Source organism: Mycetomoellerius zeteki, unplaced genomic scaffold (genome assembly GCF_001594055.1).
Source record: "Mycetomoellerius zeteki isolate Tzet28-1 unplaced genomic scaffold, Tzet1.0 scaffold70, whole genome shotgun sequence".
NCBI lineage: Eukaryota > Metazoa > Arthropoda > Insecta > Hymenoptera > Formicidae > Mycetomoellerius > Mycetomoellerius zeteki.
This window is the reverse complement of record NW_017257720.1, coordinates 3,037,460-3,064,798: the sequence shown is the minus strand read 5'-3', so window position 1 is coordinate 3,064,798 and position 27,339 is coordinate 3,037,460. Positions and strand designations below refer to the sequence as shown.

Below are 27,339 nucleotides of genomic sequence, written 5' to 3'. Positions count from 1 at the left end.
TTTTCATCGGTTGCAGTTCGTGACCTAATTCCGCGTTTACGAAACCGATTCAAACACGTTTCAAATTAATCCCTTGGTAATAACGAAATGTCAAGGAGTTAGGAGTATTCTCTTCCCGTAACAATACTGTCATTGTGCATTGTCGAGACTAGCAAGAGCGCAAATAGATAATCCATCTTGCACTACGTCTGTTTTCGCCTGTATCTTATACTTGGGAATGTAACAGGGATGAGTCGCGTGAAAGAAAAAAATTCCAAAGAGACTTCTTAAAATCTTGAATATAAAAAAAAAATTGGAAAAATATTATATATATTATATATTCTTAAAGAAAATTTCACTAGTCTTGTTAAATGGTCTTTCTAAATGCACAGTTGTACAAGTCAAGATATTGAAAAATAATCTTAGAAGAATTTGATGAGAATATGATTGTGTGTAATGTATTTTTTTAAGTATTTTTTACTTGAGCTTTAACTTTTAAATATTTCTTTATATTGAGTCTTGAGAAGTCTTGTCACGTATATGTATCAAAGAAGAGTTTTTATAAAATATTCTAATGTGTATAAAACCGGAATCAGACTACGCATTAACGATTGAGATTGAAGATTAAAAGATTGAAATTTGACCAATCAAAACAATAGGAGCTAAAATTTCTTTGTCTTTATTGGTCAAATTTCAATCTTCAATCTTTAATCTGAATCTTCAATGCGTAGTCTGATTTCGGCCTAAATCCTTCGATTGTCGACACCATGATTTACGCTGATTATTGTGAGGAAATGATGCGAAATACAATGTCAAGTGGAATGTTGCGAAGATACTACGGTGTAAGTAACACCTAATGGTATTATATGAAAGTTTCAAAAGACGTTACTAATATTGTTAGCTGTTACTGCGACAACGCAGATGTTCTTGCACAAATCCTGTTGATATGAGAGATTAGAACTGAAATTTCTCAGCAGTACACGTTGCGAATTTAAAGTCTTTTATCACGGATTCCAATTAAGTGACGAGAATTTATTATAATAGGGAATTAATAAAAAGCAAATTGATCGATCGAATGACACTCACCCGTCCTGAAGTTGACGACGATGTCTATAAGGAATATCGTGTCGGAAAGGCAGTTGAAGGCTATCCATCTAGTGCTTAGGTCGTCATTGAAAAAACTAATGGCGACTGGCAGAATTATCAGATTAGCTACCAGTAGGAGGAGCATGCAGAGGTCCCAATAGAATCTGAAATAAGAAAAATTGTGACACATTAAAATAAATCTATAAAATTACAATTAATATCATGTAGCGGACTGTTTAAAAAGTGAAATTTGAGTTTTAGATTTTAACGCAATTTAAGATTTCTTCTTACTTAACTTTATTCACACATGGTAATCGTTTTATATTCTCAATTTCAAGTATCTTGAGTCGATGGGGATTGTAGGGATTTAATTGTACAATCTCGGTTAAAATAACTTTTAAAATTTGATCCAACTCTCAGCTCAACTGTAAATGTTTAAAGCCAGATATCATAAACTCTTTTTTTAAATTTATATATATATGCATTTTATACATCTTTATATGTATACATAATATATATAATATATATATATTATATATCTTTATGTAGAATATATATTTTTTTATATTAATCCATTCCTTGTGAAGCGTGCAATTTTATGCAGTCAAATTATTTAACTAATAAATAATATTCGTCTGTGTGTATTATTTAATTTAGAATAAATAATTCATTATTACATTAATATTACAAGACTTCGATCTAGAAGTTGAGGTTAACTTCTAAAGAAATGAGATAGATAACACGTTTCGAATGTTGATTGTAAATAGTTGTACGAATTTACATTTTATTACACCTACCGGTACACGAGTTTATTTCACATTTTTGATTCGCCTAACCGGTTACGGAATCATTAGTCTGCAAAGTGGCTCTCGTGAATAAGAATGAGGGTAATTTTTCACCATTTCGCGAAAGAGGTAGTGAGAGATTTATAGCGATGAAAGAAACGGCGATTTCTCTCGGGAAGTTTAGATAGAAGTGCAGAATAAACTTTTTTGCTTTGTGCTTTTAAAGAGAAGCAATCGATTGTAGAAATTGTTGATGGTTCAAAAATTATTGCAACATTTGATTATTTGATATTTAACAAAAATCTGTCCTGATTGATACAGTACAAATGCGATAAATAATAATAATAATAATAATAATTTTATTAAATGTTGATAAACAACATGCAAAAAGTAGTGACTATATATTACAAACACTCAAGCATGCAGAAGATGAGGCTGCAGCTGAATCACTGATATAATGACTTATCTGATTAGTAATATATAATTACATAAATATATAATTGACATAATGATACAGATACATATAATATTATTGAGTTACAATGCAAAACTTGTTCTAGGCAATCATAAGATGAGGAAATTATATTTAATTATCGAAATAAGATCTCATCTATGTAAGAATTTAAGAGAAATAAAAATTTAAAAAACGATAGCAATTTAGGGCCAAAATTTGCCTATGAAAACGTATGAAATCGGTCAATCTTTATAGATTTGGACATGCTGAACTCGAATATGAAGTTTAAAATTCTCCAAAGTTTCGACGATATTTGTTTCGAAAGAGAAAAACCGATTTTTTTTCGAAGAGGTTTTTTCACCCCTTAAAAGTGAAAATGGGTACGTATAAATAAATGTGTCGCTTATTTTTGTCTGGAGAATGACATACTAAAAGCTCATTAAGATCGGAGGGGGACAGTTGGGTCCCTTTCCTTGTAAGATATACCCAATTCAGTAACCACCACGCGGTGTATCTTGAGTAAAGCTGGTGAAAAAGCAGAAACGCACGCATGCCTACGTACGTAGGTACATTCATCTTTGTTCTGTTCATGTTATTGTACGTCCTGTAACATTGACTTTTATATTGCAAAAAGTTACAGTTTTTCAGATCATTATAATAGAAAAAGAGGTTTCTTGTTCAGTTAGGGGAAGCCCGGGCAGTGTGGATATGTTAAGGTTTGTGAAGAAAAATGACATAGTTAAAATTAAGATCAGAAACTTTTTTTATTCTTCAAACTTCATTATAGAATAAACTTTAAAATAAAATTAAATAAAATGAAAAACTTGAACATTTATATGTATTTTAAATAAAAATGTAAGAAAAGAAAAATCATCCGCTTTAACCAACTCCCCTGGGCAAAGCGAATATTACTCGAGCAATGAGAATATAATAAAAAAATATCAAAATATTAATATTGGTAATCGTCACAAAACTAGCTGCCAAATCCTTTATATGTTGTGCCTTCATGAGCCCATTTGGTGCACTGGATCCAGTCTTCGGATGGTGGATCGATATATTCTTGAGAACACATCAAACAGCAGTAACGTACGTTCTCTTTATCATTAACAGACTTTTCTTTTTTAACTTGGTTTCTGTTTACACCACTACAGCTAGGGCCAGCTATTTCAGCTATTTTCGTTTTTTTGACATTAACTTTTTGGAATTTAAGAATTTGCTCATTTTTTATGGGAGTGGACGTCAACACTTGTGCTTTTTGTCTTTTGTTTTTACGAGCTGTTTTTGGTGCAGCCATGATGGGTATTGATTTTACTTGAAACGGGGATAAGCTCTCAATTGCCTGGTTTGCTTTTTGACTCATCGCAGAATTTTCTGTCTTTTCAATGTTGCATTGTAGTGTAGTATTGTCGCGAGACTGTGTGATAACGTCGCGAGCGCCAATGTAATATTGTCGTGAGGCAGTGCAATATTTTCTGGAACATTTTCTTCTAATGGACGATCTGTCATTGATGATGGAACATAATCTTCATCGCCAAAAACATGTGGATTATAGGACCAAATTCCTGGTTTTTTAAATCCTTGAACCGCATTTTGTATAAAAGCACCTTTGCTGTAAGCTTTTCTGAAAAGTTTTCCGATGTTATACTGGCATATCCTTCCTGGGTAATTTTTTTGAAAAGTGTTTACCTCTTGTTCAAAATACTTTTTTATGGGTCCATAAACAGCAACATCTAGCGGCTATATTTTATTAGTTGTATGTGGAGCAAATGAGACGAAAATAACGTGATTTTTCGATGCAAATTCCAAGGCTGGATAATATTTGTGAGATTCGTGATTGTCAAGCAGTATAAATAATATTTTCCGATTTTCATTTGGACGAACCACTTCAACAAAATGTTTGAGCCATGAAGAGAAAATTTCTCCATTTATCCATCCATTATTGCTCGTAGCAGCTTTAGAACCTGGAGGGGCATCATCTAAAAGCCGTTCTTGCATCCGCTTTCGCGCAAAAATGAAAAATGGCGGAACATATGTACCAGCAGCATTGCAACAGCATATGACAGTTGTCAATTGACCTTTTTCAGCACTGCTAATAACGCCAATTTGTTTCTTTCCTTTCGTACTTAAAATTTTTGGTGGCTTGGAAGTCGAGGTCCTCACGCCAGTCTTATCCATGTTGAAAATCGTTGTCGCATCAAAATTAAACTTTTCGATCTGCTCCCACAAAAGTGAATAAAATAGTTCCACCTGTGGTCTATTAAAGTCTCTTGCTTTTGCGATAGAAGTGGGCTCAGGTGATCGCAGCACAATATCAGGGTGTTTCAGTTTAAAGCGAGCAAACCAATCATCACCTGTCTTACCGTTCTTGAATGGGTTCTGAATATTATTAGCTTTTGCAAAGTTATAAACAAAGTTCTAAGAAATCAGTGCGAGTCAGGCCGAAAAATAGAGTATCCATCTCTTTCAAGTAACAGCATAACTCATTTTCATGCTCTTTAGTAAAAACTGCAGTAAATCTTCCTAACTTTTTTTTATAGCTTCCTGATTTTATATGCCGTTGTAAAATTGAAAACGGAATTTGGTAATTTTTGGCTGCCGATAAAATAGTCTTTTTCTTGGCAATGACTGCATCCATGGCACGTTTTAGATTGCTCTCCGTCCATTTTGCTTGATCTGTTTTACGTTTGTACTGATAAACCATCCTAAAACGAAAAAAAAAAACTATAAATTAAGAAAAGTTTAAGAAAAACTAAAATATCATATTTTCGATATCATAAAATCGAAAAAATTAAAATCAATATCATATTTAAAATATTAAAATTGTTCGTAAAAGGAATTTTATAATTATTGTGACTTTATTGTCTGCAGTTATTATTTAAAAGGTGTAATTTAAAAAAGTTACTATGCAATGATACATAAACAAATCATCATAGGCTGTGTTCCAAAATTGATTGTCACTACTGAAAATCTATAGTGCACGTAACTATAGCATTTTCAGTAAATTTAGCTGACAGTAAATTTGGAATCCAACCTGTGGAAAAAAAAGAGATATAAACAAACCTGTCTCGTTCACTTGAAAGATCTTTCGTCTTTCCGATATTTTTAGCAATCGCATAAATACTAGGTGAGGATGTGCTATTCGCTTTGCCCCCACTTTGCCCAAAGAACCTATTTGGCGCAAATTAGGAAAAATTAGAATAAGTTTCAGCAACAAGTGAAAAATTTTAACCTCTAATGCACGTTTAAAGACAGAGAATTCTTATAAAAATTCATTCACACTTGTTAAAAAACAATTAATGCTAATAATTACGCTATGTACCTAAGCGAAAATCGTAAGAAAACACACAATTTCGTATATTTGTATATAAAACGTAAACGATCGCAATCATATGGCGTTTTATATTTTCAGCGTCGCCGGCCGGTCATTCCTGCAACAGCTGGAGATTCATAGCGCCATCATAGATAAGCGAAAATAAAAAGTATTCGGTTTGCCTAAGGCATCCATTTTGCCCGGGCTTCCCCTACTACTTGTTCATCGGGAAAATATTTTGCTGCAAAATAAAGCTTAAAATTCTCCAAAGTTCCCCGGATTTTGGAGAATTTTAAACTTCATATCCGAGTTCAGCACGTCCAAACCTATAAAGATTAACCGATTTTATACGTTTTAATCACAGGCAAATTTTGGTCCTAAACTGCCACCGTCCTTTTATTATGATGAAAAGTAATCTCATCATGTTTCGCGTACGATTCAGTTTTAATCTCTATTTGAAATGCAAATCAGATTGAATCATTTACGAATACTAATGTATAATTAATCACGCTTTCAAATAAAGATTGAAACTGAATCGTACGCGAAACATGATGAGATTACTTTTCATCATAATACTATATATTTTTGGTAAGTTCCAAAGATATACGATGAAAGTAAGGACCAATGAGTGTGCAAGGCGGACACTTTCGATGGACATTGGTAACTTTGCCATCTGTGCAAATTGTGATGTTTAATGAACAAACTCGTAGCGCTAATTTCACAACTTTGGAATTTTCAATCAGATATGCGACGCGTCAAAGTTATACACTGGTAGTCCATTTCGATGTAAAACATTTCAACTTTTCTGTGGTCTAACGGGAACGATGGATAATACAAAGTTGCACAATATGACGACGGCGAAATCATGCATATGGATGAGTATAAGTCTAATTACTCTTTGATATTTATGGCTGCGTATATTCCTTTATTAACTAATTATTATGCTGAATAATCTCTTTAATTTAATACGGTGATATTATTTTCTTTGACGTATATTTAATCCATTGTTTATTCAGAAATGCAATAATGTTAAGGAATATTTATCGTAGATTAATTTCTCGGTATGCCAAGAATATAATTGTATTCGCGAAAATACAATACATATTTAAGTATTTGAAATATAATATATTGCATATATACAGAACATATATTTAGGAATTATTAATAAATATTTAAATTGTCATTTTATCGCAAAACAGCATTATAGAAAATTTTGAAAAATGTTATGAATTTAATATTACTTGATATTTTTATATTATAAACTTCGCAAATCCAACAATTTAATTTGAAAGTTACATTATCATAATACTCGAAAAAACTTCATCTTAATACGAAATATCTGATGTATGGATATTATGACAGTTAATGTTTTATAAGATGTACAAAAATAATATTACGGGCACTTTTGCAGCAACATGATGATGCATTATAGTACAAATTGCTATTCTTCAAACCGAATAATTTAATTATTTCCTTCTCTTTTTTCAGCAAATTGTTACCGTAATATAATTAAGCCGTTACACACATACACACACAAACACACATACACAAAGAGAGAGAGAGAAAGAGAGAGAGAGAGAGAGAGAGAGAGAGAGAGAGAGAGAGAGAGAGAGAGAGAGAGAGGATGAATGCAATGCATTTTCTCAACTTCCATTCTTCTCCTGAAAACAATGGCCAAAAGTTGATGCAGTAATTATGTAAGGTTTAAGATTTTCAAATTATCTATCATTATTTTTCTGGAACTTCTTGTTTAAATATATCTTGTAAGTATTATAATTATAGGCATTACCTGCTAATGGAGCGTATAATTTACCTTTCTTATTTTGCGAAAAAGATAAATTAGAAACATTGAATTTTAAAAAAAATAGTTTTCTTAAACTAAGCCTTTGAGTGCTCGTGTATTCTTGTCTTAGCCACCGTCTCAATTTATTCTCGTAAAATGAGTTTACTTTATTAGCCTTTGTGGCTTACGACGCCACTGTTGCAACCAAAGTGCTAGGGTCAAGAGGTAGTAGGGATTGGTCTATAAAACTGTAAGGCAGTAACTAAGCTCTTGTTTCTGTAGTTTGCAAAGTATACGCATCTTACGACGACATAATACATCAGCGTTATGAAAAAGAAAATAATGTACTTGCCGAGAGCCTTTATTAAAGTGCAAAGCTTCCGTCAGTCAACTCAATTTCTGAGAGTTCGACTTTAATCAGTTTGATTTTAATCCAAGCAACATTGGCCCACTTTTCGGAGTAATAACATTGCTGCGTTTAGACAATAAATGCGCTCGTATGTCACGACATACCTACATGTACCTGAATCTCCAACATCCCGCTGATACACCACGCTCGCTGTCTTCCTTTCTCTTTTCCTCAATTAAAAAATTTGATTTATTCTGGTCGTTCAAACGCAAACTGCATACATATCTCTACAAAAGAATTTTTAAAACCGCATTCATACTAATACATTCGTACTAAAATTTATTTTCACGTTCCAGTAGATTTGTTTGTTTCGTAAATTGTCTTGTGAATTACATTATTTCGATTTTTACTGTTTTTTTTATCTTTACCTTTTATCCCATTTTAGCTCGCTGTTATATTTAGTATATAATGTTAAATATTATTATAGTTATAACATGTTTTTATGTGAGACAATCGTCAACATATTATTGCATGTCCAAAGAGATTTCAGAATATAATAAGCAGCACTTTTCTCTCTTTCTCCTGGTTCCATCTTTATTTTTTATTTGTATCGTGCAGATTATGAGAGAACACGCACGTAGTATAAACTTTTGCGTGTCTGGCTTGGATGCTGCATGCGAGTACATCCTGCCGTAGCACATGTCGTTGAAATACTTTGCGGAAGGAAGCAATACTCATGAGCATTCCGTGCTGGTGTGATGGTATCTTCGACAGCATTCTTTGCCACGGCAATTTCATTTAGTCTCGTGTGCACACTACTGTGATATTGCACGCCATTTTTCGACTAGCAACGATGCGTAACGATACCGGAAACGTTTCATTCGCGTCGAATACAAATCGCCTACTCGGCACACTCGAATTTATTCCCTGTCACAAAGCGACGCGTTCCAAAGAAAGTTTGTGGATAATCCGTGCGCATGCCATCAGTATTTGTCTCTGGTGCATTTAATTAAATTATACGAACATGCGGGCGATAAGGCGCAATATAAATAGACTTCATTTAAACTGGAGCTTATGCTAGTAAACCGCACTGAAATACCGGACTCAAGTCGATATTAGTTCTACTTAATTAATTAAGTAATGCTTATAAATGTGCGTTGGCGATATTTAAGAGTTTAATCACTTATTACTTGGCGTCGTGAATGAACTTGAGCACAAGTCGGCAGACCTTAACTTATATTAATTTTATAACATTAAAAGAATGAGAGAGAAAGAGAGAGAGAGAGAGAGAGAAATTAATTGAGTTAGTGTTTCATCAAATTAAGTGTTTATCAAAAAGGATTTTGTGTGTGTTTTATATTAAATAATTCAAATAATATAAAATATTATGTAAGTATAGGGCATAAATATCTTTCGTGAAAGTATAATTTGAAAATATAATTTTTAAAGAAAATGAGGGGGAAAGAGAAAGATAAATTATGAAAAATAGGAAAGATGTACATTTTAATATTCTAAAGAAGAGCCAAAATACTAAAACCGAATGAAATGGAATGTTTTTCGTACAGCATAATAAACTGTAGCGGCTCACTGCGTGAAATTAATTCGGCAATATTGGAAATGGGAAGAAGATTGATGGGCGATCGCTCCCAATACAGCTATAGATCAAAACAATTCTTTCTATGACGTGTCGTTCATTTCAATTCGTAGCGGCTCATGTTTCTCCTCATGAGTTATGCTTATGCGGGAACATTTTCGCGAAAAACGCGTTCATCTTGGGAATTCGCATTATACTAGCTAGCTTTATCGATATAATATCACGATGTTGAGGGCGATATGCATTGGAAAGAATTTCACTTATCGCTTTTCATTTGTGATAAAACCATATCGCAACAATAGCAGATAGTTGTAAAAAGCGAGCATGTATTGTCAGAATTTACATTAAAATCTTTCTTAATGGTTCGTTAATATTTTAAATTTAGATAATTAGCGATATTTATGAAATGGAGAAATGACTCATAGAATTTTCAGTCGGCTTATTTAAGCGTAATTAATGTTCTCGTAATCGATATAATTGTAACGAGGCAATAAACGTCATGTTTAATATGTGTTATATGCAATATCTGTAATATTCTGAAATATTTTACGCTGTAATTAAAATTGCGATGCTTTCGCTATGTGGGTCATATATCAAATGAAGCGATCAGTCGATTCGTGGAATAGAAAAAAAGCTTGTACAAATTCGTGGATATTGGCCAACTGGCATAGATCGACAAAATGCATTCGGCGCAAGTGGGCGTTTATATCCGTTCCATGTCCCGTTTGTATGGAATATCATTTCGATTTAACCGCGCCTTCCGGAAACAATGCTTCATTTTTGATGACATGCGGCAGAGAGATGGAATGGATAATTAGCTTTTATCGGGTGACACGGCATTGATATAATTTTAATTTAATTTAGCACGAACCTATCTTGAATTTATAATGAATACAATCTAGCATTTTGGAAATATTAATTATATATGTTTAGAGAAATTGTGACTAATTGGATTCCGAGTAGGTCGAAAAACGAGCGAAATAATAAAGAGGCGACATCGTGGTTTTTTCGTATTAAATAATTGCAAGATGAAACGAATCAACGACGCGTGAAGAATTTTGCCATCCGACCAGGCAGACTTCCCGGTGGTTTTTGTATCAGACAAACTTTTTCCACATACATGTAACGCTAGACAGTGACCTAGAAGCGCCTGTGAGATTACACCTTGGCGATAACCATGCCCCGGAATCAGATTTATGCCGCTTTTTTGGAGAATCCGCTTTAACGAGCGTACGAACGTGTGGGTGGTGGCCGAGGTTCCCTGAATTTGAGACAATTTACCACGTTCTCGCCTTTCAGGGGTACTTTTTCTCGGGTTGCATATGGCCTTGCTGCTCCGCAACGGAAAGTTGCATTAACGGCTAATAAATTTTACTTCGTCGCATTATGATTATTATACTTGGCACACCGTTCGTATTACCACGAAGAAGCTTTCTCATGATAATTATTAAAAGTATCTTTTTACATAAATTACGTAAGTGCAAACTTTCTCTGCTATTATATGTACCTTTCCTCGAGGCATTTAGCGGTTGACAGACATGTGTTATTTTACTGACGTCTCAAAATGTCCAGCTATAAATTCGCTGATCATGGAAAAACGCAAAACATGAAGCGGAAGTACGCCTACACATTTTCATCTTCGTGGAACTTGGCGAAACGGTGTTGGTACGATATCGATGAAATACGGTCTCCCACGCGCTTCAACCCTCCGCCGAAAGGCGAATATGTTATCGTCCCAGTTTCTCTTCCTGGATACTTCCAGCTATTCTACCTGCGAGAAAGGCTGACCGCATTAATCTTAATTTGCTTTAGACGATTCGGAGTATAACAACGCCGTACATCAAAACTTTTCTGCCTTACATTGAGTCGCTTGGAGACTTTCTTGACCTTTCCCATCCGATGTAACCTTTTTAGTCTTCTCTTATGAAAAAATGCGATACGTTGGAGAATTGTCGTGTTAGGAGGATGGATGATTTGTGTTCGCGTATTCAAATCGACACGACTAAAAATGTGTCGCGTCACTTTTGAATAAGGATTGAAACTTATTGAAGCTGCTACGATTCCTCAGGTTTCAATACTATTGGTTTTGATATAAAAATGATTTGTGTTAGAGTTGGTCAAAGTATCACCAACATTTATTTTACATGGGAAATAGGAAATACTATTGAAGGTATGACATAAGTTATAAAATACTTGAACATTCTAAAGATTTTTAATTATTTGATTTTAATTTTTATCGAAATTATGAAACACGCTGTGTGCGTTGCATAAAGTAGGTACTGCTCATATATGATCTATCTATATTTATTCGCGACGATTATTATAAGATGCAGTATTTTATTTCTACGGCACGGAAATTGGAATTGAACGAATTTAAAGACTTTGTTTACTGAGATGACCATTTTTAGTTATAACCGCGTATTTCTGCCTATAGCCTTGTATATTTTAAGAACGTATGGAAAACGTTTCAGAGTCATGAATATTGGAAAGGATTATTCATTTCTGTCCCTTGCGCGGTAAGTGTGCCGTAAGTGCGCGGTAAGCAGGAACGCCTTACCGCGCGTATTTGCTGCGCTGAGGATTAGGGGTTTGCCTTAACTTATATGTACCACGTGTCACGTTTGAACGACGAATTTTGTGACTGTGCAGCACTCTAATAGGATTACATTGAGCTTGGAACCGAGAATCTCAACCATTTTCCGCATATACATATACGTATTCGTCCCATTCATACGCGCTCTAGTCTCGTTGCGAGGAATGCCATTTTAAAGTATGACATTTCGCTTGAAATAACGCGGAGGATTTCGACTAGATGTACGGAAGTGCATCAGACAATCGCGAAGGCACGCGACAATTCGAGGAAGTCACAGGTATTTTACAAATTCACTCTCTGCAAAAATGGACAGTGGAGAAGAATTTATGAACTCTAGGTAAAGCACGACTCGCTAAGAACGCGAAGTTTTTGCTTCGTCATAAAGCTTAACTGGTATAAGTGATTTCATTGTTTTATTATTTTTATCTTTTATATCTGATTTGATTTAAATATGAATATTGCAGGATTATTAAATACATTTGATGAATATATTATATAATATTATTGTGGATAATTATCATATTTATCATATAAAATTACCACGTACAGGGCTTGATTGCAGAATTCTGTACTAAAATAAAAAAGAAATTTTATTAGATGCAGAAAAAATTAATCGACAAACATCTCTTTTTAATACTGAATATGGAATTGATTAGAATTAATATTTGCAATAAAGTTACTTTCCTGTTAATACAGTTTTAATTTATGAATATTTTCCATTAAATTTTATAATTAAAATTCATACACGAAAAATATATATTTTTTGATGATTTTATTTAAATAGTCAAATCAGTAATCCAAAAGTTAATACTTATCGAAATTGATAACGTGCACTGAGAAATCTATTTTTTTTTTGGTTGATTCAATTAAATGGATTGAATTGTCGAACGATTTTGTTGATTAAATTTGTAATATGTTTATATTAACCAGAAATTATGTTATCAGAAACAAGTAAAATGTTGCAATAACCAAATTTTTTAGTTGCATTTGTTTGTTTCAATAAAATTGCATAGTAACGGTGACAAACGCATTCATCATAGTGTCTCTTAAATAATTATATTTGTTGTTGAGCGCGCTAAGTCGCAGTGCGGGACAGTGCCGCTAGTGAGATGCACGGCTATAACAAACATTCTACGGAGTAAAGAGAATATACGCAGCCATATTATAAATAATGCACTCGCATAAAGACTTGACAGTATCGAGTGGACATCTCTCTTATGTTACATTGAGTTCTTTCGAGTCTCCATTAGGACCGTTAACGCTGGCGTTAACGCTACTTCTACAATTGACTTGGCCAGAGTTAACGGTTTCTTATCTCAATATTTCCTGTTTCGGAGTTCTTAAACTCTAATTAATTTTATAGATGCAAAATTAATAAAGAAATTTAATAATATTAATGTTATACAAGTTCATTGAATAAAATTTAAATAAAAAATCAACCAAAAATTTAGTTTCATATAATTAACAATTTTGTTCGTTGAACAAAATTTTTATGTTAATATTATCAAATTGTATAATTAAATTATTTTATTACGTTAATCAAAGAATTTGTTACCCGATATCTAAACAATAAATTATTTGATTAAATTTTGTTTCGTTCAACATAATAGGGTTTCTCAGTGTGGATCAAGTATCTATGAAGCCAAGAATTTCAACTACAATGTGTAATGCGATATGCGATATATAGGTCCTGGTTCAACTGTTTGAGATAGGATCCGCAGGATTTCGGTTAATATCGATAACGACAATATCTCGCATTATGTCCTATTTCGAGAGGCGTTTCAACATGTGGTTTAACTCCTCGCTGCCGCATACCAAAAGGAGTTATACTGGAACTTCAATATTATCTATGAAATAGATCCCGTCGATTTCCGAATGAACAATCGTGGCTGTCGACATATTTTGTTACTCATTGAATTCGAACAAAAGGTCGATTTGTGAAGATATTACAGATGAAACATTTTATGCGAGCTATATATGGTATAGTAAATATCTTGAACGCCAATGAGTAAATGAACTCTAATAAAATGACACTTTGAAACAAAAATTTCATCACTAATATTTTATGCGTTTAAGATTGAAACATTAATTATAGTGTCTAATTATGTTGCGGAACTGAGGATTGAAGACGATGCATAAATAAAAACGTTGCCTTGGGGAAAAAAATACATTTAAACTTCTCGTGTTATTTTTTAGAATACATAACAGTCTCAATTTTAAAAGTGTAGAATTACTACTATGCATTTGTAAAATAAAAGTTAAATACGCTTTCTTTTCTTTCTAGACAAGACGTCTCCTTTTTCCATCCATCGCTTCAATCCATTCTTCTCCATTGACGACGTGGAGACATTTTTCGTATGTTGCAATAAAAGCGAGAAAATCGCGTAGAACATATTTTCTCGCTCGCTAGCGTATCTGGGAGAATTATTTACTGCAGTGCTGCTATATAAATGCGCGACGTCGCGTGTATGTTGATTGGAAATGCATAATGCAGTATATTTGCGAAAATAGCGTGCATTCGCGGTGCTCACAAAAATCTCGTTACTTACAGGTACGTCATTTGTAGGAGAGAACGAGCGGCGTGATAATAAGCTTTGTATCACCCGCGCCGGAAGATGTGTTCCATTATTGCTTACTATAATTATCGAAGCAAACTGCACTAGCAGAATAACGGGAACAATACGATACGCGACGTTCTAGAAGTTAATCACACATTGTTCCAGCGTATTAGTTCTTCTGACATTGATGGATTTGTACGCTGTGTTCTCATTCTCCGAGCAAACAGGTTTTCGGGGATGAAGTTTGAAATTGATTCAACCGAAGAAAATGAGTAGACCAAAGATGATATATCAGCATTGTCTCTCTTAGGAAAACATTAGAATAGCTAAGGAATTAAAAGTCATCTCTTTTTTAAGAGGTCAATTAATTTCTTGATTAGATGAAGATTCTATTATACATGATAAGACTAGTTTGTCAAATTATATGGTTACATCAGAATATTAAACAGGAAATGTTATTAATCTTTAGTGGACGAGTGGGTCTATTTTTCATATCTTACAGTTTTTCCTTAAGTAAGTTTTATTATTATATTTTATTATATTCCTTACTTTAAAATATGATACCGTTTTAGAGCCATTATAGTGGCTTTCCGTTTGCTATGGTAACGCCAATATTTAAAAATGAACAAATTTTTCAAAGATTTGTTATAAAGGATTTCTAAAGAGTTCACTGAATTCAAATTTGATATCAGAAATTTGAAATTTAAAATAAATTTTCAAGCCGTTAGATGATATTACAGATGAAACATTTCATGTGAGCTATTGATATATAGTAAATTTTATATTAGATGTAATATGGTGGCTTGTGTGTGATAATCGAAAAAATAAATTTTCGTGATACTAACAAGGAAACCCACGATGTTAAATTCTGATTTTAATGAAACTTTATATAGGTCACATAAAAAGATGAATTTAGAAAATATTAGTTGTGGCAGAAAAACGGTTTGAAGCAGTGAAATCACCCCTTATAGATAATGCGGGTTTTTAGCTTTTTCCGTTGTATCTTAAAAACTATTTGAGATATCGAAAACATTTTATACAAAACTTTTACAATAAAATTACCTTTGTTTATTCACGTCAATAATATTTTTGAAAAATAAAAAAAATTTTTTTTAATTGAAAAAAATTGTTTATTAAAAATATTATTGACGTAAATGAATAGAGGTAATTTTGTTGTAAAGCTTTCGTATAAAACATTTTTTGATATCTCGAATAGTTTTCAACGGGGAAAAAACAGAAAATCGTTTTACTACATAAGGGGTGATTTCATCCTTTCAAATCGTTTTTCCGCCGCAACAGACATTTTTCTAAATTTATTTTTTATATAACCTATATATATATATATATATATACAAAATTTCATTAAAATCAGAATTTATCATTTCGTGTAAAATGTTTTTGTCGAAAAATAAAAATACAAAAGTATGTTCAAAGAATTAATCAAATAAGACATGTACATAACGATACACAAGTGCGAATAAGGTTTATTAGTATATAAAAATGAGGCATAAGTTTTTATTTGCAAATATATGTAGTCATTGATATCCACCTTAATTTTAATATTAAGAGTCCGGTAGAACAAGTATTAACGATAAAAACAAGAAAATTACGAGATGAAAAATAGAACAGCACCACTATAATGGCGCTTCCGTTTTGGAAAGGTTAATGCGAACAGTTATATTTTTATCTGGTCATATTTCTCAATTACGAAAGCTACAAAATGGAGTAACTATTTCTATTATATGTGCTTTTAAGCTAATTTGCTTATAGTATTACTGAATTAATTATTAAATATTGTAGCTTTAATTTTATCTGCTTGAAATCAATATCAGTTTTTCAACTATTTCTTTTCTTTATAACATTTTTTTAATTAAAAAAATGTTAATACTTTATAATGTTTTTGATAAAAATAAAAAATGTTTTTGTCCTTATTAGTGAGTCTTCTAAGCGACGATGGCTCTATTAATGTGTCCCCAATTTATGTACCTATCTGCATTTGACTCATTTTAACATTTAGTTAAAACAGAATAAATGTAAGCTATAATTGTTTAATATTATATAAATTATTATTTCAATTATACTTATTTCAATGTACACTCATAACACTGTCATAACAATGTCCTCAACTCCAATACAGAGCACTAATAGAGATAAGCTTAAAATTTTACGTATTATGGATTCACATAAATTCCTCATATCTTTCGAAAAAAGGTTTAAAATATTTTTGAAGCTTTCACGGGTGTTTTCCTCAGAGGTGTCAAAGGGTTTATCGTCGTGATTTATTGCTAATGCCAACGTTTTGTGAACTTTGTCGTTCGCTTCATCAGGGCAAGGAGCGCACTGTTTAAAATATTTTAATAATTAAAAAATAAAATTATCTTTAGTATCGTATACATTAATAATTTAATTTAATAAAAAAATATTTTTTCTTATTTATTTGTGCTAGTTTTCTTTATGGCTTATTTAAATACAAAAGTACACTAATAGGGACAGACATAGTAATAGGGACAGTTTTCCTATAAATTTTGAGAATTAATACAATGTAATTTAGTAGCATTTATAGCTTATTCAAGAATTTTGGAATTATTCCCAAACTATTTGAAAAAGCCTTTTTAATAGAATAATGTTTCTTTTTCGCGAAGTTGTATTGCGATATTGTATATGTACTTGGCTTGGAGACGCGTTACTTGATAAGCTTCAACAAACAGGTGGCAGTTGCGATAACTATTTTATTCGCTTCGTCGAATCTTCCATACGATAATTCCACTTCATGCGACACGTCAAATATAAAACTATACTATCGATACTTGGCTGATTTCCATATCTTAAGTTGGAAGCTGTACATCGCTCCATTTTGTTATATGTATTCGAGACGCGTAAAAACTCCAGGAAAACCACAGACATTTACTTGACGTCAATATTTTTCTTTCATAAAAACATTGTAATACGTGTCACGCCTAATTTATAATAAATCATGTACTCTACCAGTTTTTAGCCGATTGATCAGGCTCAAAGATTTTAAAGTTTTAATTTTCTTAATCTGACTCGAATAAGAGTCAGTAGAATTAAATAAAAATAAATTAAATATATTAAATATATTAAATACAAATATATTAAATATATATATATATATGTTAAAATAAGTAAAATCAAAATAAAATATAGGGTATCTCGTAATTCACTCGACAATGCTCGTGGACAGGTAGAGTGGATTAAAGTGAGTCGAAAAGTCATTTACTATTATTATAGATATATTATTCATATAGATACAGTGTTGTGCATCGATGATTTTTAAATTAGCTAGATAAAGATAAGATGAAAATTTGGAAATTTATCTTAGATAAGATAAAGATGATTCAATTAAATTCATCTAGATAATCTAGATAAATTTATCTGAAAATTCATCTGAAATTTTTCAGATAATTTTTTTTATTTTTAAGATTTATACTTATAGTTACAACAAATAAAAAAGTTCATACAAAAAAGGCTATAGGAGTCAACTTCCGGTTGTTAAAAATTTCGAGATGTACATTTAATTAACAATAACATATGATTTCGACTTCTGTTTGAGTCATCTTCAGCGTTACAACCTTAATATTACAACAATTAATATATCGCAGTAAATGTCCTTAATTTTAATTTGCGATGACGTTCTACAATTCTCGTGTGATTTACTATTACTTTGTATGTGACTTGTTGACTCCGTGAGGTGAGCACAATTTTTATTTCTGTTGTCCTCTATATTATTCACTTTGTTCAACGATTTTTTTAAATTTTAACTTGAGTTTTTATCCACAACGGTCACATATAAAAGGAGAAAAAACTTTGAAGACTGTGATATATTAATTGCTGTAATATTAAAAGGTTATAACGCTGAAGATGACTCAAATAGGAGTCGATACGTATGAAATCATATGGTATTATTAATTAAATGTATATATCGAAATTTTTGACAGCCAGAGGTTGACTCCTATAGCCTTTTGTATGAATTTTTTTATTGTTTGTCGTATCAATTAAAGGAGTCTATAACTTATTAGTTTTAATTTAATTTCATTATTACTCACAGTTAATAAAAAATATAATATTTTGCCATTTGTTTTGCCTTTTTTGTGACTGAACTGTGTACACTTTTGGAACTTAAAATGAGATAGGTATTATATATACATATACATGTTTAATATTTGGCGAAAAAGAAAAAAAAAGTTCTATACACTACAACTCTCTGCATGTCTAGTGCAAAAATAAAAAACAGAGGGTCAATTGTGTATCTCGAAATAAGGTAAAAATTGCAAAAGTGAGCAAATTCACTAGAATAGTTATAATTTAATTGGTCAATATTTAGTGAATCTGCTCACTTTTGTAATTTTCTTCTCATTTCAAGATACACAATCAATTCTCAAATCACGTGCAAGTGAGCAGTTATATAAGGTCTGTTCGCGTTGCATGAAATCCCCAAATATTTTTCCACTTAAAATAAGATAGATATACATATATTTGGCTTTGAAAAGAGAGACATCAAAGGTGCCGAATACAAAAAGTGCAAGCAACACGAACAGATCTATCTACTACTGGATGTACCCACTTTCTCCTTGAGGTTAAAAATTTTTCTGCAAACATGAACTACATAAAAGCGAATATTTCAATATTCAGCACATTTTCAGCAATGTAAAATGTAAATTAAATTGTCTGTGTGTCATTCTAGATAAAGATGACACTTTTTTTCTTCTAAGATGCAGATAAAGATAATTAATATTTTTATTATCTATATAAAGATAAGATAATATCAAAATTTTTCATCTAGATAATCATGTAGATAATTTTATCTAGATAAGATCCAACACTATTAACAAGATATTAATTACTAAAAATTGCCGAATATTGGTCTTCAATAATTTTTTTCTCAAATACTATCAACTTTACAAAAAAAACTGCAAGAAACAAAAATTGTTTATTTTCTTCTCAAAGAATTTTTTCAGAATTTTTTATCAACTTGTTAGTAATGCATTTTCTTATTTTTACCAATATGAGAAAATATGGTAATAAAAAATTCTCAGAACTTTATGAGAAGAAAATAAACAATTTTTGTTTCTCTTACAATTTTTCTGTAAAATTAATAGTTTTTTGAGAAAAAAATTATTGAAAACCAATAAACAATATTCGGCAATTTTTAGTAATTAATATCTTGTTAACTATTGCGAAAATTACAAAATGGTAGAGGATTTTTCGACTCAGTTTAGTCCGCTCTACCTGCCAACGATTGTTGTCGGGTAAATTATGGGACACCTTGTATATTGAAATTATATATAAATGGAAACAGACAATCAATTAAATATTATGTATAAACATTAAAATTGGTAATTAAGATAATAGTAACTTTATGATTTTAATTGACAAATGTTTAAATCGAAATTTAAATATATATGAATGAGAAATATCATATTCAGTCAAAGCAATTCTTCTTGTCTAATAATATTTTTTATGAATTTATACAATTTCCAGTCCAACTATTGCTTAATATACAAATATGAATGCTTATATTTTATTATGTAAAACAGGGATTTTATTACAGTCGCATTTGTAAAATCGTTTAACATAGATCGGATCAACATATTCTTTTATTATCGTCGCAATAAGTTGTCATTTTCTTTTTATAAGTCTATTGCATTAAAGTGGGGATATATTTGCAGATTAGAGACAAGGTCTCGCTACCGCAAAATATGCACATACGTCTATATAATTTACATAAGGACAAATAACAATTTATCGTTTATAGTGTGATACCACTATCATTATGTATATATTTATGATCTTCTAGGAAATTAGAACTAGAGTTAATTAAACGCTTAAATTATTTTCAAGATCAAGAACTTTTTTGTGACCTGTGGCGCCGATAAAAATTGTTGCATATTGCATCAAATAATAACTCGTTATCTACAATCTTTATCCAAGATCATTTTAGAGATCAATATCATTTTAGAGAATGTAATACTATTGAAGGTATAATTGTATGTATAACGAAGAAAATTTATTTGGAGCAATTTTTCATAGCTACTTATCACATTCTCGAAAGATCACAGCATATATTTGGCGAAAACTTGCTACATACATGCATACAAGTGCATTCGCGTCTGATTACATTGATTAGTAAGAATCACCATGAAATGGTTCGCCCGTACACTTTGTGCATACAGGCGTACTGAACAATACTGCGGGATCGTCTATTGTTCGACAGAGGATGCTGACATAATCAGAATCACGATCATACATTTTATAGACCTAACGCGTGCGCAGTTTTAGTTAAGCGCTATATCATAGCTTGAAATTCCCGAAATCTTTTACGGGATGGATACTAAATACTTTAAAAGATTTTAAGGATAATTTCTTACTTAAATTGAAGACGAAAACTTTATATGATCATATGTCTGATACAGGATGTCAAAGAGAGAGTTGAAGGAAAAATATATATATATTTCCTTTTTTCCATTTCAAAAACCACTCGGGTTATTTTGATGAAATTTTGTATGTTTCAAAATAACTCGAATGGTTTTCAAAATTTTTGAAAAAACTAAATTTTTCTTTCAACTTTAATACCTTGTATCTATAAAATTAAGTTGTTGCATAAATACGGCCATGTAATGAAGTTTTTGTCTTGAATTTGTCTGAAGAATTACTCCTTAAAATCTTTTAGAATACTTAGTACACATTTGGAAAAAATGTGTTGAATTTAACATAAATCGCATGTCCCAAACGATCCACTTAAATTTTTAAGTTAATTTTACACAAGATAAATATGTTAGAAGGTAACACAAATATTATGTAAGAGAATAAATACAAAGAAAGATAACATCGACACAATTTGTAAACAAACCGTGGGAACATATTTTTTTTCAGAAAATTAACATTTATGATATGTTAAATTAACGTATATTTCATTTACTTGTCTTAGAATTTATGACGCCGAAGCTAGCGGCCACTTCTAGCGGCCACATGCGAGACGCCAGGAGCAAATAGCAGTGCGGGGATCTCGATTATAAAAAAATAGAATTTTGGACGTATTTACATAAAAAAATTCAATGAAAATAATAACTCATACTACACGGCGATAAACGTGAAAAAATTAAGTTAAAAATATTGAAAATAACAATAAAAATACGTTATAAATATATGTATAAATAATATAAAAAATATTATTGCTATACGCATGTTGATAGAGGTTCGCAAAAAATTGTAAAATGTAGTCTGAGAGACGAGGAAACCGAAAAGCTATACAATTTTCAACATCACGCCCCCATTGTTTATTTAAAAAATGTTAAACAATTAGTTGCCATATCGGCCACAGGTCACACGCATGGTGATAGAGGTTCGCAAAAAATTGTAAAATGTAGTCTGAGAAACGAGGAAACCGAAAAGCTATACAATTTTCAACATCACGCTCCCATTGTTTATTTAATAACAATAAAAAACAAATGACATCACAATAAATTTTGCTTAAATATATTTTTACACTTGACATTTATTGATATCAATTATTAGTTTTATTATTGTCAGTTATCAGTCTTATCTTTTGATGGTACGATTTAGGAAATTTGATGGATTTTGTAAAAATGTCGATTTAATCTTTACAAATATGTATATACAGTGAATGTAAAATATTCTACAATAAATCTTCTTTTATAAAAATACAATAAAAAATTTATAATAAAATTGGATGATCGCGTTGTTATTAACTACATAAGTTAATTAAAAATTAATATCAGATGTACCTGATTTTTTAAAACGCAGTTAACGTCCATAAAACAAGGCGTAGACTATTATATTTTTGTCTATATTACTAATTTCTCATATACTTTATATTATTGTTACTAAATATTGTCTATATTAATTAATAATATGAAATATTCATGAGGTACGATTTAGGTGACCAGTATGTATTCTGCAACTCCTCCCCTATGTTAAATGAACACTCGAATATGTTAAAAAATTCAACACAAACTGTTAACACAAATGTGAATGGACCGTTTCCAACACAAGTAAACAAATTTTTTTACTATGTAGATACAGGTACATGGTGAGTACACAGTAAAAAAATTTGTGTATTTGTGTTAGAAACGGTTCACTTACAGTTGGTTTGTGTTAACAGTTTGTGTTGAATTTTTTAATATAGTCGAGTGTTAATTTAACACATAATGTGATTATGTTATTTAAAGATTTTTTGTGAAATTGATATTCAATGTTTCTTAGTGTCGAAATGACACAATTTATGAGTAAGTGAACAAGTAACATAAAAGTAATGTGTTTTAAAACGTAAATTCTAAGACAAATGAAATATGTGTTAATTTAACATATCATAAATGTTAATTTTCTGAAAAAAAAATATGTTCTACGGTTTATTTACAAACTGTGTCGATATTATCTTTCTTTGTATTTATTCTCTTACATAATATTTGTATTACCTTCTAACATATTCATCTTGTGTAAAATTAACTCAAAAATTTCAGTGGACCGTTTGAGATATACGATTTATGTTAAATTCAACACATTTTTTCCAACTGTACATTTTTAAATTTAAAACTTCGGAACTTTGTCGTTATTGAAGAAAAAGATTTTCATGTTTTATTAAAATATTCTTAATTAAAAAAAAAAAAAACGAGCTCATTTATTCCTCCATATATTGTCACTTATCAAAAATAAATGTATGTTATTTAATTTTCCAGTATTTTGAAATTAAACTTGATTGTATACTTTATTGCAAGTACTTTCAAGTGTTTTAAGAACAAGGAGCATATGCTTCGAACAGTGAATGAAGTGTACTGTGTCGCGGACCCCCGCGGTTTGCATGCTTGTAGGAGATAATTCCGGTTTGTTTATTTGCACACGCTTCATTTTCGCCCAGTTCCCTGATGAAGTAAATGCACATTCGACACTGTTTCTATATTTAAGTAACTTTGATCCATCGCGCGGCTTTCCATCGAATTGCGAGGTTTATTCGCGAGCTGTCGTCCCACGAAACGTTACGCTGCACCGACGGGAGTTATCACAGCTATTTCTGTGACGCATTTAGATATCGAATCATGTGGACCAGAATACGCTACGAAATTGCCGCTAACGCGCGCTTAGCCGTAACTAGGATATTAATAATTTATGTGCCACTCTCTGAGGATGTGTGTGCATGCGGATCCCCTGTGCAACTACGCCGCAGAGATGATCTTTGATATTTTTGGACAAACGGCTTTCTAATTACTCACATCAAGTACCTTCGCCGCATCATCGTATTAATTTTATGACTTTTGAATGAAATTGCCGTGTAGATATCACGAATGCAGTGCGTCAAACGCGAATATTATAAACGAGAAAAATGCGGGAATGTTAAGAATTGTCGGCATTTATTTCGCGTAAATTACTTAATTAATGCATTTAATAATTCATTATTGCTTAAATTATTTAATGTATTTAATAATAATCAATCAATTTTTTAGACGATTATATATTTTTCTAAAATTTGTCCTTTTAACACCTATCTTGCTTCAAATGCGTACACTGCAAAAAGAAATGTGTTAAAACAACATACTTTAAAATATGTTAAAGGATGTCTCCACTTTTAACACACAAAACTGGCAGGTTAAAGTGTTTTTTAATACTTATGTGTGTTAAAAAAACACTTCCATGTATATAAAATACTCATCGCTCTGACACTAGTTTAATATTAAAAAAAAACATTCATATTTAAGACTTATAAATTTTATTCCTAACAATAAGACATTTATAGAGTAATTATAACTGAAATTAACTACTTCAAATTAATATTAAAAAATGCACCTTAGTGGGATTCGAACTTGGGACCTTTGAATTATGAATCTTCTGCGTTATCCGCTACATCACTTCTTCAATTGATAAGTGTGTTATTTATTGTCTACTTCAATTATAACCAGATAACCAGCGTATGAAATTACATAGATATAATAAAAATATCATCATTTAACAAATGTAATAAAATATAAATAATTTACATTACTATGAGACGCATTGGGTAAGATTCGGATAACCTAATCTCGTTTGGCCGATGTCGCGCGCCGTGAGTAATCGATTGAGAAGTAAAAAAAAATCGGTTGGGAGTAAAATTTACCCCATCACCCATTTTTCATCTGTTTTTATATTTTGTGATAATATATTTTAAATGTTCACAAATATAGTGTAATTTTTCTCAAAATTTTGAGATTATGATTTTCTGTACATTCAATCTGTAGAAAATTAAATCTCTAAAAGTGAATCAGTATCATTACTGAAAAACGGTAAACATTTGTTGATGATTACATTATAGTTATAAATGTAGCACTGAAGTCACGAATTCACGCATTAAATTCATTCATTTGATTGATTTTATTTATAAGTCACGCATTTTACAACACACATTACATGTGTGTTACCGAAGTTATAAAGTGTGTTATGTCAGTTGCCGTGTTATCCGATGTATTATTCAAGTGTGTTGTCAGCATGAATTGTGAACTTTTCTATGTCGAAGTAACACACGCTATGTGTGTTACGAGATTATTAGAGGAAAGTAACACGTTTCTACCTATGTTACATATGTCGCAATACTCTCTAAATTTGAATCAGTGGATAATCACTGATATCAGTGCCAAGTATGCCACTGGTAATCAGTGAATGAAATATGAGATCCCTAACCTAGCTGATCTTTATTATGTGATCTAATCAACCTTGTTTTAGTGCATAAATTCAATAAATATGGTTGCGTTAGCATATCCGCAATGTCAGTATAGGATTTCGATTGGTTGCTGTAACCAAAAATTGGCTGCTGCAGCCAATTACAAATGCTATGCCATATTTTACCATCTAATTTGCTGCAGCAGCCAATCTTTTTTTTCAGTGTGGAATTGGAAGATTGATTAACATGCAAATATTAGTATTTTAGTTATATAATGCTCGAACATTCTTCCTTTTTTAATTGAACTTCACTGATTATCAGTGCTAAGTATGTTACTGGATAATTCGTGACTATCCACTGATTCAGTAGAAAGATGTGTCGTTAAAATCACACTTCTATTAACAAAAACAAATTCTTTTGACGCACTTTCCAGCAAATGCGTCAGAACAACATGTTATCAAATGCTTATAACACACATTTTTCCTAACCTATTTTTGCAGTGTAGTGTTGTAAAAGCGTCTGTATCGCTTGGAGCACTCGACAAGTAGAACCAGTTGATCAACGCTACTTGAGAATAATTGATTGAGTCGTTATAGCGCGCAGTCGATGATCAAACGTATCATGTTGCGCTCATTAACGGAACACCTCGGACACCTTGGCCCACTTTATTTCCCATTTAAGTCTTATTCGTGTCACGTTTAATAAGCGAATTAAAATTACTATTTTTGTAACGATTTCGAAGATAAGAAATAAAATTGACGTGCAGTGCAGGAAAAAAAAAGCAGATTAGGATAGCAACGAAGAGCAGCAAATTCGTTAACTTATAATATTTTATATTGTAAAACATAAATTTCCGTTATCAGAACATGTAAGATAAAAATGTAGACTGCAAAGACATGATCGGAGAATAATGTAAAAAGTTATATAGGAAAAAGTAGATAATAGCAGTTTACATGATCATTGCTCAATGCTATACAAGCGACGTTGTACTAATTTTTATGTTAATGTATTATGAAATTGAGGAATTATGCAAATTCGAATATTTTATTTAAAACTTACAACGCCAGTGTTTTTTGGCACGTATTTTGTATGTGATGGAATGCGGAATATGGTGAACAAAAATGCACCATCATCCTCGTGTGCTGGAACTGCTATGGGACCAAATTAGATTTTGCATATTAGATTCTAATGTCGTTATGAAGACGTACAGCCTCCCGATTTAGATGAAACAGAAATTAATTATTCATGAAAAATGTATCGTCTTGTCAGCAGATTAAGCCATTTATATATGAAAGAGACGGAGATGAATTCACATTTCGCAGTGGGCGTAGGTCACGGTCGTAGTGGTTTCACATTCGGGGAGTTAGTGCAGAAATAGAGAGTTAATTAATTAAGTCATCTTAATTGCGCCTCCGGTTAAATTCATTCTGATCGAACGCACACACTGTTGTCTCTCTTTGTCTTTCCTTTTCGCACGTGCGAGCGATAAAGTGTGCAAACGTAGAGCGCTTAATTGAATGGTCGCAAAAAGTGCAGCTTCGTTTTGTTCGCGGAGGTGGAAGCCATCGCAACTGGCTGCATTGCGCCGCTTTTTACGCTGTCCTCATGAATGAAATAATCTACGCGGCTGACGCGGAAGATGATTCGGAGGGAAGAACTGTTGACGTGAACAATTAGCAGGGCCAGTGTCGCTATATGAATAAGTAAATAATCGAACTATGCGTTCACAATGATTGTTTGAATACTGATAAATTGAATCCGTAACGCAACATATTATATATCCTATTGGCGAACCCAGAAATTTGTCAAGGAGAGGCCATTGGTGCGCTGTAAGCGAAATTTTTTTTAAGATCAAATATGAAAAGATAAAATATTAAATTATTATTTAAATTATTACATTGAAAAAGTATTATTTAAATGGATGATTCATAAAACGTTTTATTTAAAATTATATTAACACAAAAAAGAGAATAATATATAATGCAATATATGTTTCTTATATCTAGGACTTTCTTAAATTAAAAAATATTTTTGGAATATCAAAATTATGATTAAGCATCTCAGAAATATTATATAACATTTTGCTATAATTTTTTTTAAAAATGATTCGAAGGATGGTGGGCATGACCTTCATGTCTCTTCTCCCCCATGGATTTCGTCAGTAATATATCCTGTATTTTCTTTA

General features: G+C 31.5%; 1 protein-coding gene across 8 annotated transcripts in view; it reads right to left on the bottom strand.

The window, feature by feature from the left end:
- Positions 1-27,339, bottom strand: part of Ih (hyperpolarization activated cyclic nucleotide gated potassium channel Ih) — an 88,664-nt gene that overhangs the window by 26,241 nt on the left and 35,084 nt on the right. For all 8 annotated transcript variants that reach the window (XM_018458063.1, XM_018458059.1, XM_018458060.1 and 5 more), the window contains exon 3: positions 1,066-1,229. In XM_018458063.1, the coding sequence (XP_018313565.1) occupies positions 1,066-1,229 (164 nt within the window). The remainder of the gene's footprint in view (positions 1-1,065; positions 1,230-27,339) is intronic.